Source organism: Pleuronectes platessa, chromosome 20, assembly GCF_947347685.1.
Source record: "Pleuronectes platessa chromosome 20, fPlePla1.1, whole genome shotgun sequence".
Classification (NCBI taxonomy): domain Eukaryota; kingdom Metazoa; phylum Chordata; class Actinopteri; order Pleuronectiformes; family Pleuronectidae; genus Pleuronectes; species Pleuronectes platessa.
Genome location: NC_070645.1, coordinates 1,163,341 through 1,174,574, shown reverse-complemented (window position 1 = coordinate 1,174,574; position 11,234 = coordinate 1,163,341). Strand labels below are relative to the sequence as shown.

General features: G+C 42.1%; 1 protein-coding gene and 1 long non-coding RNA gene across 3 annotated transcripts in view; one reads left to right on the top strand and one right to left on the bottom strand.

Moving 5' to 3' along the window:
- The window catches only part of cubn (cubilin (intrinsic factor-cobalamin receptor)), a 101,103-nt gene that overhangs the window by 1,552 nt on the left and 88,317 nt on the right, over window positions 1–11,234 (bottom strand). Inside the window, exons 63-66 of the mRNA XM_053412367.1 lie at window positions 2,298–2,442; window positions 1,393–1,574; window positions 894–1,059; window positions 20–255 (exon numbers count right to left, since the gene is read on the bottom strand). Coding sequence (XP_053268342.1) covers window positions 20–255; window positions 894–1,059; window positions 1,393–1,574; window positions 2,298–2,442 — 729 coding nt within the window. The remainder of the gene's footprint in view (window positions 1–19; window positions 256–893; window positions 1,060–1,392; window positions 1,575–2,297; window positions 2,443–11,234) is intronic.
- LOC128425656 (uncharacterized) lies at window positions 6,978–9,506 on the top strand. 2 transcript variants are annotated; one of them, XR_008333163.1, is made up of 4 exons: window positions 6,978–7,203; window positions 7,289–7,379; window positions 7,500–7,618; window positions 7,710–9,506. It is a non-coding gene; the product is annotated as an uncharacterized LOC128425656 (long non-coding RNA). The 2 variants fall into 2 exon arrangements; XR_008333164.1 differs by having other exon boundaries at window positions 7,289–7,383.

The window sequence follows — 11,234 nt, the reverse complement described above, 5'->3', positions numbered from 1 at the left end:
GCTTGGTTAGGTTACATACCACTCCACAGTAAGGTCCAACAGGCAGCGAGGAGGTATCTGGCCCATCATACAACTTCAAGAAGTTACTCTGGCAATTTCCATTGTCATCAATACTGATCTGGGCAAAGATGACGGTCACTACACGGCCTCTGGGTGCCTTAACACTCCATTCACAGTGTGTATTGTTTGGATAGGTGCCAGGGTAATTAGGACTTGAGAATGAGCCGTGGTCTCCAGACAGATTGCCACCACAACCTAATACAAATTAGACAAAGATGCTCAAGCTAAAGAAGTGGTAGGGTAAGTTAACAGGAAGACATTAACCAGCTCTACTGTTTCAGGGCAATAATATTACAAGCATTAATAACAATAGAAAAACAAAAATGATCTAATGTAATAAAAATCTAAACACATAAGGCATATAAAATACAATCCTAGGAAATAAACAATCCGCAATCCACTGGTAGACCAGTAGAGATAAATTATGTTTTTTTTCTATCTATAGATCTAAAGCTCCTAAATAATAAATAAATACATATAAATACAAATAAACACAGTATAAAGAGTATGTATCAAACTGCAGAATTTGAAAGATGCAAGTGTTTAGCAACTAGTGTTGGATCTCAAAGAGGTCCTTGTAAGGACGTTTTAGTATTTTTTTGCTTTGATTTTGAAAATTCATTCAAGGCAAATCTGTATTTGGAGTGCCTCCTAACCCTTAACCTATTGCTTTATCTTTAACCTGGGTCATATTTGTGTTCATTATTTTCTTAAGTTTCAGATATTTAACTGGTAACAAAAATAGTTTTCCTTTTTGTTTGAAATTACAGCTCTCAATGTATGTATTTTTCATGGAACATGTGAAATCATTTGTACAAACAGTAGATTCTGACCATGAGGGGAGGATGTCCATGTGACCTCAAAGCCATCTCGTGCGCTGGAGAAGTCACTCTTGAAGCGCAAGTAGAGCAGATTGGATTGTGGAAAGATGGGGCTGGGCAGGGTGCTGCCGCAGAACCGACCAATAAGTGACGAGTCTGCTGTACTGCCGTTACGGATCTGGGGCACAAAGATTTGTGATTTACTGAATAACCTCACTTGTGGTTCCCATACTATGTAAGAGTAGAATGTGAGGTAAATCTTCAACCGAAGGCTCCTCTACTGTGTAACCATCTCCCAGTTTGGGTTTAGGGAGGCAGTTTTGGACACAGACACACATTATGCATTTTCACTCTTTCTACCCCCTGTAGTCAGTAACCCTCATTTAGAGCAGATAAATGTGTGTGTGTTGTTGAGATAAACAAAATCCTCTCAAGTGAGGAAAGTATGGACAACATGCAGCTCCTAAAAGTTGAATGTAGTTAATATGTGTGTGTCTGTCCATTTGCTTACCTCCAGAAAGTCAAATCCACAGTTGCTGTGGCTCTCCACATCAAAACTGTTAAAGAAGAGTGAGATGGAGTTGTTCTGTGGTGCTTTCAGGATGATGGTGCAGTCCATGTTGTGGGGATAGATGTCCGGCCAGCCTGGACTCTTTAGGTAGCCATATTCTTGTTCATAGGTTCGACTACAGCCTAAAAGACAACACCACAATCAGAGCTCCTATCAGGAACTTTGACTTTCACAACACGCCCACTGTTTTAAAACCTTATGGGCAGATATATACGAAAGTCTGGGCCACTCACGCCATGGCGGCGTTCTGAGGGACAGCTGCAATACAGTGGGCCATAGTCCATAACATTGCATTTCATTTAGGTGACGCTTTTATCCAAAGCGACTTACAATAAGTGCATTCAAGGGTACAAACCCAGAACAACAAGAATCAAGAAAGTACAATTTCTTCAAAAATAAAGCAAAACTACAAAGTGCTATAATTAAGTACCATTTAAGTGCTACTAAATTGTTAGTTTAAAAAAAAAAATTATATATATTTTTTTTTTTGTTGTATTTTTAGGCGGGCTAATTTAAAATGGATGGCGGGCCGCAGATGGCCCGCGGCCCTAGTTTGGAAACCCCTGGTGTAGATACAACCCATACACCCACTGACAACCACGTACTGGTTAACATAAAACTAACTATAGATTAATGAAACATTTTCTTTTTTAAATTATACTTGATTAGCATATTAGGCAAAATGTGAGTAATTGATTGATTGACTTGCATACTGACTGCAGCTGAAGCCTTCAAGTGTTTCATGAAATGAAAAAAAGATATACAGCAATGCCTAAGAAGTAGTTTTAATTTGTCAGGGAGTTTTGGTTCTGTTTGTCAGAACCAGGTAGACTATGTGTACGTACTGGCGATCTGATAGGTGAAACGCAGGCCATTTCCTGACATGAAGCTGTCTGATTTGAAATACACATGGAGCGTTCTGGTGTTACTGTAGAAGTCTGGTGGATGACCATCAGATGCACAGAACTTGAGTGACTGGCCATATTCTCCCTGGAAAAAGAGGAAACAAACAATTAGACAATGAATGTGATTGAGGTAAATTAGATTGCTATGTTGTCGAGAGACCATCCTTCTAAGCAGTCAGGTCTGTATCTATCTGTTTTGTTGGCCCTCAGAAGACTTATATGGTCCAGTAGTTCTGACTTTGTGTTGGAAGAAAAGGACTTGGTATTGTTTAATCTGTATCTGTTTAATCTTTTAAACAGATACTTTTAAGGAAATGCTTAAAAGTGCTGTCACAATCCTCGCTCAGTGAGAAGACTGGCTACCACTCTTCTCACTCCTGGGCAGCTTTGCAATCTGTGCTTGTGTTGGAATAGCATCCACATGTATCTTTCCTACGGTGTTCAGACCTAGTATACCATTGTGTTGAAAAAAACTGTGGATGACTTTAAAATTGAGTTTGGCTCCACTATAAAAATCACCAATCAAAAAACAAAAAAGAAAATAATCATGTCATACAACAACCAATACTATAACAATACCAATACAATAGGTTGTTGTGTGACGAGCCCATGACTAACAGACTTGGACCAATGGGAGCAGACAACACAGAAGGAGAGCGTGAGGGGGGCGGGACTTCCACCAGGGCGAGGTGGCATTGAGAAGACGGAGGCGCAGTGTGGGAGCCGGTGAAAAAGTTAAAAAAGGACAAGCTGAGGAGCTGTGGGTAGCGAGGAACCGGAGGACGGCTGGCGAGTCTGGACGAGAGGACGGTGTCGGAGTCGCAGTGGGCGGTGTTCGCAAGGCAGGTTCGATTGTGTGGCGCTCTCCACGCTCTTTTCCCTTCTCCCCTCGTGTCTCCTCCCGTGTGAACTCTACCGCTGACGTTCTCCACGGCAGCACTGGGCTGTGAGTTAGCTCCTGCTACAAGCTACGGATACTACGAAGCATCTCTCCACATGACTGTTACAATAAGTGAAACGGACACTTCTGACTGACTGTGACGATAAGTGAAATGGACACTGTGGACTGACAGTACAGAGTAAAGTGCGTGGCACACACTCTACGGACAATTCCGTTGCGACATCTGGAATGCATGCCCACGGTGGTAAAGTGCATTTGATTGACGTGTTGCAGTGCTATTTGTTTGGTCTCTGTTTACTGATACTAGCTCTAATATATACTGTATAAGTTGTATTTTGCTGCTGAATTGAACTGTGTTAAAGAGGTTTGAGAAAATATATGTTTGATTATATGAAGGATACATGTGAAGGGTGATTATTATTATTATATTGTTGGGGATTTAGCACTCGTTACATTTGGCGTCACGAACAGGACGAACTATTGTGTGTCCTTTTAAAGCTGATAACATTTTATTTCATTCAAATCAGTCTCAGTCTCAGTTAGGTCAAAATGACAGAAGAGATGAGTACAGAACAGACAAAGTTTGCTGAACAATCTGCCCATGTGAGCAGGCAAGCAATACTTATGGAACAGGCCAGGAGTGACCAAAGAGAGGCACTGGCTATGGCAAAAGTGGTCATTGAGCAGAAAAATCAAGCCACCGTCTACATATGAAGAGACAGAAAGTGCACAGATTTTAGTGGCAGCAAGTGTAATGAAGATCCCTGCATAGAAGAGTGGGTAGCGCCAATGAAGTCATACTTTAAAGTTTGCAAGATTCCACAAGAAGACCAAGTTGAACTGGTGAAACAACATCTGAAGGGGGAAGCTAAACTTAATGTAAGGCTTAGGTTAGAGATAACACTACAGACATCAAGTCTGTTTTCAAAATCCTTGAGGACGTTTATGGTGATAAAGCCCTTGAAAGCACAAGACTAAGGGAATTCTATGACTGCAAACAGGTGGCAGGGGGAAAAATTAGGGCATTTGCCTCCAGGAAAGAGCTAAGAAAAGCTTAGCTGGTTGAAGCGATGTGACCCAGACCGCCTTGCTAATTCAGATACAGTGCTTACCGAACAGTTTGTTTTTGGGTTATATGACGACTCTCTGCACAGAGAGATGAAGCGGCAAGCCAAAGGATTGCCTCCTCCAAAGTTCAGCGTGCTAATGCAGGCTGCGATTGACTGGTCAGAAGAGGAAGAAGCCCCCTCAGCTGTCCCAGCCAGGAACCCCAACTGGGGCACAGTTAGCGCAGCAACTGCAGAAAGTGTTCCTCCTGCCTTATCACTACAGTCGCTGCATGAATCCATTCAGAAACTCGCAGCAAGACAGGATGAACTTTTTTACAGAGTTGCAAAGAACAGAGCTGCGTGTTTTGCATGCAGCTCTGGGGGAAGTTAGAAGGCCATCTCTGCGAGACCAAGAGGGTAGACTGGTTTGTTATACCTGTGGACGGCCTGGGCATACGAGCCGAACGTGTGAGAAGAGCCAAGGAAGACCATGGCAAGCTAAAACCACAGCGGTAGGGCCAGTAATTCCGTTGCGACATCTGGACTGCATTCCCATGGTGGTAAAGTGCATTTGATTGACGTGTTGTAGTGCTATTTGTTTGGTCTCTGTTTACTAATACTATCTCTTATATATACTGTATAAGTTGTATTTTGCTGCTGAACTGAACTGTGTTAAAAATATATGTTCGATTATATGAAGGATACAAGTGAAGGGTGATTATTATTATTATATTGTTGGGGATTTAAAACTCGTTGCAGAATTTCACGGGACACAGCTCTTTGCTCCCGTGAACTTTTATTTACACCTAAAAGGTAATGATTTAAGTTTTTTTTTGTATCTAATGCCGTTGCTGGCACTAGATACGCTTTTAAAAACTGTAGAGATGGTAGCAGACTTCAGGAGGAGCCCAGCCCAAACAGCTCCCCTCATCATGTGTGAATCCCCAGTTAAAACAGTGGAGTCTTTCAGATTCCTGGGGACGTTCATCGCAGAGGACCTGAGATGGGCGGAGAACACCACTTCCATCATCAAGAAGGCCCAGCAGAGGATGTTCTTCCTGTGGCAACTGAGGAAATTCAACATGCCGCGGAAAGTGATGGTTGAGTTTTATACAGCCATCATTGAGTCCATCCTCACCTCATCTATCACCGTCTGGTTTGGTTCCTCCACTGCCAAGGATAAGGGCAGACTGCAGCGGATCATTCGGTCAGCTGAGAAGGTCATCGGCTGTGACCTGCCGGCTCTCCTAGACCTGTTCCACTCCAGGACCAGTAGGAGAGCACGCAAGATCATTGCTGATCCTTCCCATCCCGGTCACAACCTGTTCCAGAGACTCCCGTCCGGAAAAAGGTTCCGGGCTATCAGGACTAAAACCTTGCGTCACCTGAACAGTTTTTCCCCCATGGCAGTGGGGCTCACAAACAAGCCACCTGCATCACACTGACTCTGTATCACACTGACTCTGCTGACCCCCCCCCCCCCCCCCCCTCGCACATAATTTATATCTCTATATTATTGGCATTATCACCAATCTATGCACCTTAGAACCGCACGAAACTCTCTTACTGTATATATTGTTGTTCAATATTGTTGTTGTTTTTATATTGTTACTTTTAAATTGTTGTTTGTATATTGTTGTTTTTACAGTGCACCAACCACACCAAGGCAATTTCCTGTATGTGCAAATATACATGGCAATAAAAATAATTCTGATTCTGATTCTGCATGAAAAGAAGAATTTGAAATGTCGTAGGAAATTCTTGGAGAACTGTCTGTTACCAGTGTCTTGCCGTTTTACAAGCCTGAGAATGTTGGGAGGTGACCCCCCTTCTCCTAAGCCTAGGGGAGGCTTTCACATGCAAATGCCAATGCTCTGCGCTTTACAAACACAAATCAGGATAGTTTCCCTCAAAGCAGATAACACATTTTTCTAAACTATCTGGAGTAAGTACACCAGGCTTAAAATAAATATTAAACCTGAAATTGTAAATTGATTTAAGTAAGTAAGTGTGCTAAAATTAATTACTTTGTATACCACGAGCAAAATCAATGCTATGAAAAAAAAAAATTGAAACAATGCACATTATTTCAGCAAATTATTATTATCCAAAACACAATCCTAAATCTCAACCACTGTACAGAGTGGCATGATTACAGTCACTTTTTCAATTGTGCTGGTTAAATGCACAGTGGATGTGTAAACCACACATCTACCAGCAATCCGCTCAACAGGCAGAAATTATGTTGGATATGACGTGTCTGTGTCCTGTAAGCTCCAAACTTCTACTGGCTTTCCATAAAGATATCTGTCCTCCCAAAATACTGGAAATTCCCTCATAATTTGAACTTCTTATTAAACTTTCTCAGTATTCCATTAAAACACTAAACAATTTTATCCAAGCGACTTACAATATGTGCATTCAACTATGAGGGTACAAACACAGAACAGCAAAAAGTCCAATAACTTAAAACCAGAAAGAATAAACGGGTCCTCAGTCACATACTCATCCCATATAAAATTTAAATTTAAAAGCTGTTTTAACCGCTGCTTTAAGATGAAAAGGACAGTTGTGAAGCTTTACTCTGAAGAAGTGACGTCAGTCGTTTGCGTCATCACCTGATGGGATTATCCAATCACAGCCTCGTGAATGCAGAGTCTGTCTGCTGCAGACATGAGAGGATTGTGTTAAGTGTGTTCCGTATGAGTGACTCTGTTTTCGGGATAAATAACTTGCTGAAGTCGACACGGCACTGTTTCCTTGGAGGAGAAGATGAGTGCGTGGGAAAGCAAAGCCGCGGGCCCGGTGTGGAGGAGACTTTTTTCTCGTTTTTTTATTTTTGTAGGAAGCTCTCTGTCTCTTCACAGCTCTGATGAAAATGGCCGGCGGAGCGAGGGTATGATTAAAGAAGAGCTGTGCTGTTTAAAATACATCCTCCAGCTTTACTTCATCTGATATTTTTCATCGTTTTGTTTTCACAGCCGGATTCCTGTACACAATGACGCAGTCACTGCACATTACGTCGAGACTCGCTGAAAGTCTGCATTTGCAGTGCGGGAAAACGACGCCATTGTACGTAAGTATCTGTTTAGGATTTTTTTAGGAATTTTGCTGTGGATCCTCCAACGGTGATGCAGTGAGGCTATTTCCGTTTATTAATAATAAACTCAGGTTACTCATGTTGTTTTCCAGCTGCCTGTACTATGACGTACTAAGACCCACTATGAGCCAGTATGAAGGAGCTTCCAGTTCATCCATACGGACCTTGCATCAGCATTGAGAAGTTCAGGAGTCGGCAGAGAAGAAAGAGGGTAAGGTTAGATTCATTAAATAATTTTTCAGATACATGTGTAGGCGTATGTTGTCATTGAACTGTGCTAATTGTACTGATTGTGTTTACAGCTGATTGAAGCGGGACAGATGACATGGATCCATCCTTCCACAGCCAGGAGCTCACCGACCTGTGTGCCACACTTCAAATAAGACTAGAAGCTACACTGGATCTCACAGCTGCACACGACAGACGTCTACACACCGCAGATGTCTACACACTGGGGCAGATTCCGTTTTTTCTTCCCTGTACAATATGTTCACATATACAGTGCCTTGCATAAGTATTCACCCCCTTTGGACTTTTCTACATTTTGTCATGGTATAACCACAAATTAAAATTTATTTCATCGTGAGTTTATGTAATGGACCAACACAAAATAGTGCATCATTTGGAAGTGGGGGGAAATATTACATGGATTACACAATTATTTACAAATAAAAATCTGAAAAGTGTTGAGTGCATATGTATTCACCCCCTTTACTGTGAAACCCCTAACAAAGATCTGGTGCGACCAATTGCATTCACAAGTCACATTTGCAAGTCACATAATTAGTAAATAGGGTCCACCTGTCTGCAATTTAATCTCAGTATAAATACACCTGTTCTGTGACGGACTCAGAGTTTGTTGGAGATCATTACTGAACAAACAGCATCATGAAGACCAAGGAGCTCACCAAACAGGTCAGGGATAAAGTTGTGGAGAAATATGAAGCAGGGTTAGGTTATAAAAAAATATCCAGAGCTTTGAACATCTCTCTGAGCACCATAAAATCCATCATAAGAAAATAAAAAAAGAATATGGCACAACCACAAACCTACCAAGAGGAGGCCGTCCACCCAAACTGAAGAGTCGGACAAGGAGAAAATTAATCAGAGAAGCAACCAGGAGGCCCATGGTTACTCTGGAGGAGTTGCAGAGATCCACAGCTGAGGTGGGAGAATCTGTCCACAGGACAACTATTAGTCGTCTACTCCACAAATCTGGCCTTTATGGAAGAGTGGCAAGAAGAAAGCCATTGTTGAAAGGGATCCATAAAAAATCCCGTTTGGAGTTTGCCAGAAGCCATGTGGGAGACACAGCAAACATGTGGAAGAAGGTGCTCTGGTCAGATGAGACCAAAATTGAACTTTTTGGCCTCAATGCAAAACGCTATGTGTGGCGAAAACCCAACACTGCCCATCACCCTGAGAACACCATCCCAACAGTGAAACATGGTGGTGGTAGCATCATGCTGTGGGGATGCTTCTCTTCAGCAGGTACAGGGAAACTGGTCAGAATAGAGGGAAAGATGGATGGAGCCAAATACAGGGAAATCCTTGAAGAAAATCTGATGCAGTCTGCAAAAGACTTGAGACTGGGCTGGAGGTTCATCTTCCAGCAGGACAATGACCCTAAACATACAGCCAGAGCTACAAAGGAATGGTTTGGATTAAAGAATGTTAATGTCTTAAAATGGCCCAGTCAAAGCCCAGACCTCAATCCAATAGAGAATCTATGGCAAGACTTGAAGATTGCGGTTCACAGACGGTCTCCATCCAATCTGACTGAGCTTCATCTTTTTTGCCAAGAAGAATGGAAAAACCTTTCCATCTCTAGATGTGCAAAGCTGGTAGAGACATACCCCAAAAGACTTGCAGCTGTAATTGCAGCGAAAGGGGGTTCTACCAAGTATTGACACAGGGGGGTGAATACTTATGCACCCAACAGATGTCAACTTTTTTGTTCTCATTATTTTTTGTGTCACAATAAAATTTATTTTGCACCTCCAAAGTACTATGCATGTTTTGTTGATCAAACGGGAAAAAGTTTATTTAAGTCTATTTGAATTCCAGTTAGTAACAGTACATAATGGGAAAAAGTCCAAGGGGGGTGAATACTTATGCAAGGCACTGTAACATCAAGCATCACATGAATGAATGTATAGTCTTAATTAACTGCATTGCTTTTGGTAAAGGCTTACTAATAAATAGTGATTTTTTATATATATTACTAGTAACAACTATATATACATTTTTATTATTAATATTGTGTGGGAGGGGTTTAACCCATATGTGGGCTGCAATGACCCAGGGTGACCAATGTCAACACTTCTACCAGCCAATCACGGGTGTCTTTCTGGGTTGGTTTCCTCCAATGGGGAATCGAGAGAGGCTCAGCAGCGGCTTCGCCCTGAGTCATATGCTAATTAGATAACACCTTCGCTCCGAGACCCCCCCCCGCTGCTCTCCCCCTTTGTTCTCCAGACACCCTCTCCGCAGTACGTTTACTCCGCTTCCCTTAGGTTAATGTCGCGGAAGAACGCGGTGCTGACGTGCTGTAAATAGGCACTAACTTCAGGGGATCAGGTAACTTCCATAAGATTTCCCATGACACTAATTCTGCTTTTCGCCTAGTGTGGACCCTCCTAATTTCTCCACAAAAACACCCGAACAATAAAAAAATGGGATAATAAAAAAAGGACCCCAAGCTGGTGGAGAGATGGAGCAGGGACCCCATAATATATATATTGTATAAAATTGTGTTTTATATTAAACTGGGCCTAGTACCATGTATAAACATAGCTACCCTGTTATTGTGCATTCAATACTAAACTATTTAAATACTAGGTCTACGTTGTAGCACTGGCGGGCCCGAGCACCCGCACGTTGAAGCCTGTTGGTGGAGAGAGCGATCGATGACCAAGCGCATGTCTCCGCGTTGCATCCATTTTGCGCTCTGCGGCAGTAGGTTTGCCAGTAGGTGGCGCCATCACTATTATTACACACAGACATATAGATCTGTTCAAGTAGCCGCTCTGATGTAGCGTAAGCAATTTTGTGTCAATTGTACAATTTTACCACAATGTAATTTTCACACTGATCAGTAGGTGGCGCTATGACCCTGAACTAATGTTTATATATGGAGCTGTTCAGATCAGGATTGTGATCATAGGTCAGAAGTTTGGAGCCGGTTGGATAAGGCAGAGTGGATTAACAAAGTACTTCCTATTTCAAGGATAATCAGTAGGTGGCGCTATGACACTCAGGAAATATTGACACATAGAGCTGTTCAGGCTTGTACTCTTATCATGTGACAGAAGTTTGGTAGTGATAGGACAATGCACAGTGGACGTATGAAAACATCGTGTCCTTTGGCGAAGCATGATCCTTTGCCGCACCTCAATGTTTAAATGGTTTGAGGAAATGTCACAATTCTGACCTTGATTCAATGACTTGACTGAGCTCATTTGAGCTGTATATCGTAAAGCAGCCAGGAGCAGTTCATCAAAGTATAAAACATGTCACTTCATGTTGCCACCAGGGGGCGCTGTGATTTCAAGTCATAATTTCTGTGTAGATGTCATCAGGCCGGAACTCTTGTCTTACATGTCTAGTTTGGACTTGATCGGACCATGTATGTTTGAGACACAGATGCTCGTGTTTTGATGGCGTGTAACCAAACTTTAACGCCACGCCACGGTCACACGGTGTGAAGGAAAAAAAATCCCTAAATCACTTTTTATCTCAATCTTGTTGTGATGACACTCATCTGAATTTGAAGTTGATCTGATGAAAGCTCTACGACAAGTAAATCAAAGTAAAAATGTGGAATA